Genomic DNA, 7864 nt, shown 5'->3' on the forward strand with positions numbered 1-7864 from the left:
CCGGCCCTCCAGGACCGAGTTTGGGCACCCCTGCTTTACACACATACACTTAGACAAACCAACCAGTGAACAATAAGAAAAAGCTAAGAGGAAGTCTCTATTCAACGTCTGTCTGCATTTATTTCCCATGTGTGGTTTTATAGACTATATAACGGTTTCATTTCTCAACCCGTCTCCCTAATAAGGCATGTACGCACCATTACCTACCCCACATTCTTGAAACAGTGGCACGCTGTGACTGATGATGTTTCCATAACCCCACTTCAGTTGTTTTTATAGTTTTTAGGATATTTTAATGGAACTTAGGATTCCAGCATAGTTAAAGAAGCCTGTTTTATTATTAACCAGAAGGTTTCTTTCTGGAAAGCTTCGACTTTATCACAGTGGGTCAGGTCAAAATAACCCACAAAATACAATCAAAATCAAATAAAAAAATGTTAGTGTAATGTTAATGTTAGGCCAAATATGATGGCTTTTTAAGTAATATAATTAGATATATATTAAATTATATCAGCTATAACTGTAAATAATATATAAACTCTCTTCAACTTTAATGTAATATTAAATAACATTCTGCAGTTAAAATTATAATCAAATACTTTACATGTGCTTTAGAATGTTATTCAGTACATCAAAATATGTGTACTTCTTTGAAGCATCACTGAAGGTTATTAAAACATATTGATTTTAAATGTAAAAGTCAAACATTTCCACAAGTGCACTTTTTAAAAGTGTTTTAAGAAACAGTAATGAAAGTGTAGTCTCTTTAAGTACACTTAAGATGCCTTTTATTTTATTAATATTATCTGCAGGTACAGTTTTCTATAAATATATGCTGTGAAGTATACTACAAGTGCACATTCAGTACAATTAAGCACACTATTTTTTCTATTTAGTAAGGGTTAAAAGGTTAGTTCACCCAAAAATGAAAATTCTGTCATTAATTACTCACCCTCATGTCGTTCCAAACCCGTAAGACCTTCGTTCATCTTTGGAATACAAATTAAGATATTCACATGGACTATTTTAACAATGTCCTTACTATGTTTCTGGACCTTGAACGTGGCTGTTGCGTTCCTGTCTGTGCAGGTTCAGAAAGCTCTCGGATTTCATCAAAACTATGTTAATTAATTTGTAATGTTGAACTAATTGTTGAATTAATTTGAACTATCCCAAGGGGAATATGGTGATGCCACTCAACCTTTCCCATCTCAAACAGTCTAAACTGTCCTGAGGTGGACATAAAGAAATAAGAGTGATACAGTAAACAGTGTACATGTGTGTATTGACCCCATTTCCCTGTTTTCAACAGGCATCTCAGAAAGAGATCTGCTGAGCCAAAATCTAAAGTTAAAGTAACAGCGGCCAGGTACTATCTGAGGGAAAGAAACCAGTAGTGTTCTTTCCCTAGAGGACTCAAGCACATAGTGTGGCTTTAGTACACAACACTATTAGTGTTAGTCAACTAACTGCAGTTTCCAAGATTTAGTCAGTTATCCTTTTTTTGTGATGGGGTTGTGTTGATATGCTCTCTCAGCAATATGTTTGTGTGAGTGAGTGAGTGAGTGAGTGAGTGAGTGAGTGAGTGAGTGTGTCTGTCTGAAAGAGTGGTGGACGCAACATTTCCCCATGAAGAACTTATTACCATCTGTTAGTTTTACTCACATAGTTTTGAGATGAGGCTGTGCTTGTGCAAGAGTAGAAGCTTTCTGAGGGAGATATATTGAAACAGATACCCTCATACTAACACAAATCCCTCCTTGTGCTTACTGCATGTTCACTTCAGATATGTGTGCTTGTGCTTCTAATGTGCTAGTTTCAATGGATATAACAGGCATGGGAAAGTGAAATCACCACTAACATTTTTACTTTTTAATTGATGTGGTATTTTGTAGTTCTCATTCCAAAGTTTCTGTTACTGACACTTATGGTAATTATTATTATATATCAAATAATTATTCATTTAGTTAACTTGTGCCTCACAGCATCTTGACAGTGTTAAGTCTTAATTAATTCGAAAAAGACTTGGATCTTATTGTCCTCTTTCCCATGCAGCTGGTATGTATATATGTGCATGTGCATGTTGGATGTTGCAGTGGACATTTGAGTGTTTCTGAATGCTTAATGGATGTTTGCATTACAGGCAGGAGCCCAAAGCTAAGGCTATCACTAAAACTAACACTAAGCCTAAACCGGGCAAATCAGCTGCAGCTAAAAGGTAACCTTGGTAAAAAAAAAGGGGAAACATGCATTACCTTTTTGGCTCAGACCTTTACAACCTTCTCTTTTGTTCAATAAATCTAAATGTTGTCAGTCAGAAATGCTGCATTACAGGTGATTCTGGGGCCTAGACAAAACCTATAGATTATAGAAATCGGTTAAAAGACAAAGAAGCTTTCTCAAATTATTATATGTGGAAATATGCAACCATTCCAAAGTTTGGGGTCAGGTTTTTGGGGTTAGGAAAAAATAATATTTTTATTCAGCAACACAATTGATCAAAAGTGACATGCATAATGTTACAAAGATTTCTACTTTAAATAAATTCTGTTCTTTTGAAGTTGCTATTCATCAAAGAATCCGGAAAATATGTGTACACAAATATATTAAGCAGTACAGCTGTTTTCAACATTTCTTGAGCAGCAAATCAGAATATTAGAATGATTTCTGAAGGATCATTTGACATTGAAGACTGGAGTAATGATGCTGAAAATTCAGCTTTGTTATCATAGCTTTGTTAACTTTGTTATCATCATATATATATACATTTTAAATTGTAATAAGACTTTCAAAAAATTGTACCGACCATACCTTTGAACAGTAGTGTACATTATGCAGTTTTGTTGTCCTGCTGTGTGTCTACATCAATGAGAATGAATGAGTTTATTAAATTACACAATTAACACAGTTCTGCTGCCATCTCCAATATTTGTCCATAATCTGTTCATTATAGAAATTATGCTGATTACATATGTGTATACAAGAATATTGCAATAGCTGTTGAGCATTTAAACATCTTTCTCTGAATAAAGGCTTAACCTGAGTATGGACCCTAATCTGAAAATAATGTGCATGTAAACATGGTCAGCGTCTCTTTCACTTCTCCTCTCTCAGGCTGTATGCTGAACGGCAGAAGAATCACTTCCTGGTTCATTCAGTGGCATGCTTGGGCACAGAAGTGCACTTGGCTGCATGTCCTCTGGAGTTTAACTATGGCAATGCCACAGAGTCGTGTCCTGGAGGAATGCCTGCTGTGGTCAGCTGTGTGCCCGGTCCACTGTACGCACAGAGCACTGCCATGAGGAAGAAACTCAAGATGCCGGTAAACTGTGTATTTCATTAGTGCTACACAAGTTTAGATTAGTTTATATAAGTTTATATACTTATATTAACTGTTTCTTTCTCTATTTGTTTCTCATCAGTCTACTATACGGCTGAAGGGTGGAGCGAAATATGGTGAGGGCCGTGTTGAGGTGTTGAAGGGCAGTGAATGGGGGACGATTTGTGATGATCGCTGGAACCTGCTCTCTGCCAGCGTCGTATGCAGAGAACTGGGCTTCGGCTCTGCCAAAGAAGCCCTCACAGGTGCCCGCATGGGACAAGGTGAGATTGCAAAAGAGAGACAAAAACAAATTAGGGGATGGACCGATGTAATGGAACAAATACAGACACTGTTTTTCCTGCAGTGAAGGAATGTATGGAATGCTTTTATTACCTGACCAGTGACCTGGACTCTCATCTCTGAGGTTTTCAGAGATAATATAACTGCCCTCATTTATTACCTCCTTTATTGCCCAGATTTTTGCCCCAGTTTGCAGTTTGGAGTCAATGCTAGTTGCTGAAATGTATTGCCAGTCTGCAGATTTAAGTTGACAGATTTCACAAAAAATCGCATACTGTATGATGGGCACAGACTTTTTAGCTTCAGACTTAAGATTTTTTGGATTGGACTGTATATACTTTATTATCCCTGTTAGGGAAAATTTGTCTTGGACTTAGACACACAGCTGGCACAGAAAAAAACACATCAGACATACAACATCATGAGAAAAAATGAACAATTCCGTTAAAATGCACAGTTTAAGAAAAGGAGGATATGCAGTCAGAGGATATCAAATGTTTGATATTTTGTTTTTATGTGTCATGCATCTTTATGTGTGAGTTTGTTGTGCACGACTTGAAAGTCTGGTAGTGTTTGATCCTTTGAAAAGTCATGTAGTGTATTCCAGCCATAAAAATACTGTACAACGGCACCAAAAAGTATTTAAACAAACTTGAAACACTTCACTTTAAGGGATAGATAACCCAAAAATGAGAATTCAGTCATAATTTACACAGCCTCATGTCGTTTCAAACTTGTATGGCTTTCTTTCTTCTGTAGAACAGAAAAGCAGATATTTTGAAGAATGATGGTAACCAATCAGTTTGGGTTCCCACTGGCTTTGATGAAATATTTTATTTATCCAAAATAAAACGTTTGAAGAAGTTACTTTGTATGTTTGTGTGAGATATTCTGCTATGTATGAGAGCCATGTGCATTTTTGGAGGCCTCAAGGCCAAACTGACTGACTGTGTAGGCCTCATGTCCTACAGTCAAACCAACATTTATTCAGACACCTTCAACATTTCTCACATTATTACAGTTTATTTGCTATAGTTTAGAAAATGGTAATAAAATATGACAAGAACTCTGTTAAACTGTGTCAAAACAAATTCATCTTGATAATGTCAGATAACTTTGATAGAAAAGTATGTAATGAATTAGGTTGAATAGCTGTCAGCTGTTAAATTTAAGTACACAATTAGATAATACCAATTTGCGTCAACCAATTACCAAGCAATGCTTAATTTTGTTCAGTCTGTGGTGTAGAAAGTCGCATTAGCAATTAAAGAAAAACACTTAAGCAAAACATGGTCAGGTCAAAGTGTCTGAATAATTTTTGGTTGCAAATTTTTATCAGTTTTTGTTGTCCACTGTATGAAGAATTTTTGGGTATAATATGTCACAGTTTACTTTATTTTGCTATCCTCACTTACATGAACTATAGTGTCCTGCACCCACTAATTTTGATAAAAATTATCAAAAATTATATCTGGTGTCTAAATAATTTTTGGTTTGACTGTATGTGACTGCGCTTATGAATAGAGAATACAGAAAGAAGGACCGGAGATGGGCGATGCTACAGGATGAGATACGAAAGTAGATAATGTGTGTACAACTCATTCAAATCCTGACAGCTTATTAAAATCCTAAAATGTACATGCCTTTGCAACCTTGGGCACCCGGAAAGTAGTAGATGAGAGAAGTTATCTTTTTGAAAAACAGACTAGCAGGGGGTTTTCTACAATGAAAGCAAGTGTTATGAAAAATAATGACAACAATTGTGGAAAGTACTGAGAATGATGTATCAAAGAATGGTCTGTACGCTCATTGGACAGTGACCGATAATGCAATTGTATAAAGATGGTAGTCTGGACAGAGAAAGATTCAGACTTCTGAAACTCCAACTCTGAATACTTTTGCAATACTTATACGTTTTTCTTCACAACAACTTCCATTGTATTTTCTGTCCATACAATGAAAGTCAATGGGAACCGAAACTGTGTGTTACTTTTTTAGGGCCAATGTCTTTGCATGAATAAAACTGTCAGTTACACAATTTTATGTATTTTTGCCGGTATGAATTTTGCTTTGTGTTTTGTCTCAGGGCTGGGGCCTATCCATATGAATGAGGTGCAGTGCACAGGTCATGAGCGCTCCCTGTGGAACTGCCGCTATAAAAACATCACAGCGGAGGACTGCAAACACACTGAAGATGCTTCAGTTCGCTGTAATGTTCCATATATGGGCTATGAGAAAACGGTCAGAGCAACACACATACACTCATAACATTTCTTCTTGTGTGCTGATTTTGGTTACTTAACACATATGTCTTTTGTATGTCATTCGGTGTTTCCAGTGACTCTATATTACATTCATTTGCATCTATTGCTTGTTTCTCAATTCAAGAAGAACATAGCAATGATCAAATGAATTACATTTATTCATGATGTTGTGCTGCTCAGTATTCATTTTGGCTCAAAATGGATGACTGGGAATATTGGGTATCATTGTCTGGATCAAGAGACAATTACTGGAATTAATGAATCATCTGTTGTGATTTATTATGATTGATTCTCAACAGATGCAACGTACCTTAACCATTATGCACCTACTGCTAGAAACCTCTTATATGCATGTAGAATACACCGGGGCTAGTTGTCACATACTCTTATGAAAGAATCCTGAAAAAAATTAATATGGTCTCCACAAAAATATGAAGTAGCACAACTGTTTTCAACATTAATAATAATAAATGTTTCTTGAGCACCAAATCAGCATATTAAATGATTTCTGCAAGATCACATGACACTGCAAACTGGGGTAATGGCTGCTGAAAATTCATCTTTGCCATTACAGGAATAAATTACATTTTAATATCTATTTAAATAGAAAACAGTTATTTAAAATTGTAATAATATTTGACAATATTTCTGTTTTTACTGCATTTTTCATCAAATAAATAAAGCCAGGGTGAGCATAAGAGAATTTCTTTCAAAAATATTTAAAAATACTTCTGACCCCAAATTTTTGAACGGTACAATCAAACAAGAGTCAACTATATAATGAAGGTAGATTTTAACTAAAAAATTCAAACTGTGTTCTCAGTACAAGAATATTTTTCATAAATGTCAAGTCAGTGCAAGTTGTCACATAGGTTTTAATAGTTCTAATTTTATACATATTTTCATTTTTGTTGCCCAAAACAATGGTATAGTAGTTTTATTGGTAGTTTATTGGTTAGTTTTATTATTACATTATTGCTGTTTCATAATTGTTTACTGCTTAAATTTACCCCATATAATATAACAACCCCACTATGTATCTTTCCTTTCTTTGGCAAGGAAATATTAGAAGTTTTTTTTGTTGCCAAAACTGACTTTTGAAATAAACTAACAAAAAAACACCTCAAGAAACATTCTTTAGAGTAAGAAGTGTGACAATTAGCCTCGGTCTCCTGTATATTTCTAGTTGAACTCCCTCTTACCCCTCGTTCCTGGTTGTGCCCTGCTCAGGTGCGCATCTTAGGGGGCCGAACTCGCTACGAGGGCCGTGTGGAGGTGTTATATACTGAGACTAACGGGACGCTGCGCTGGGGCCTGATCTGTGGAGAAGGCTGGGGAACTGAGGAGGCCATGGTTGTGTGCAGGCAGCTGGGCCTCGGGTACGCCAACCATGGCCTACAAGTAGGATGCTAACAGTAACAGCAACACACACTTGCATGCTAACAATACCTTGAACTTTCTGCTGCCATAGAAAAAATCAGATGATGCTGGCTTACACACTCCAACATACATTTTTCAAAGCCTTGAACTTTGAAAACGCGCCACATGAGTCAGTGCATGTAGTACAGGGACGGACAGAAATAAACCTGCTGAAAAGATCAGTCAGCTCAAGTTTGGTTATTGAACAGCTTGGTTAAACTACAGTAACTAGACCAGCACCAAACTAGTACTAACCAGCCATGCTGTTCTATACTGGGGCCTCGTTTATAAAGACATGCATAGTATGTGAACGAACAGTATAATGTGAACGAACAGTATAAGACAATTTATTCATGTGAACATAAAATGTGAACATATATACCTACTATTTTATAGTTTTATACATATTAATTACCACATTTGTTGCCCACAACAATGGTAGGGTAGTTTTATGTTACAATATCATATGTATATTTTCACAAAAGATCAACTATTTTTTTCTTAGGCAATGATGATGAATATATATATATATATATATATATATATATATATATAAAAT

General features: G+C 35.8%; 1 protein-coding gene across 4 annotated transcripts in view; it reads left to right on the forward strand.

The window, feature by feature from the left end:
* Window positions 1-7864, forward strand: part of LOC107690148 (lysyl oxidase homolog 3-like) — a 20738-nt gene that overhangs the window by 6901 nt on the left and 5973 nt on the right. For 2 of the 4 annotated variants that reach the window (XM_016488383.1, XM_016488384.1), the window contains exons 5-10: window positions 1313-1369; window positions 2144-2218; window positions 3115-3322; window positions 3423-3603; window positions 5709-5863; window positions 7117-7287. In XM_016488383.1, the coding sequence (XP_016343869.1) occupies window positions 1313-1369; window positions 2144-2218; window positions 3115-3322; window positions 3423-3603; window positions 5709-5863; window positions 7117-7287 (847 nt within the window). The remainder of the gene's footprint in view (window positions 1-1312; window positions 1370-2143; window positions 2219-3114; window positions 3323-3422; window positions 3604-5708; window positions 5864-7116; window positions 7288-7864) is intronic. The other 2 variants (XM_016488385.1, XM_016488386.1) reach the window with 2 other exon arrangements.

Source organism: Sinocyclocheilus anshuiensis, unplaced genomic scaffold, assembly GCF_001515605.1.
Source record: "Sinocyclocheilus anshuiensis isolate Anshui unplaced genomic scaffold, SAMN03320099.WGS_v1.1 scaffold1581, whole genome shotgun sequence".
Classification (NCBI taxonomy): domain Eukaryota; kingdom Metazoa; phylum Chordata; class Actinopteri; order Cypriniformes; family Cyprinidae; genus Sinocyclocheilus; species Sinocyclocheilus anshuiensis.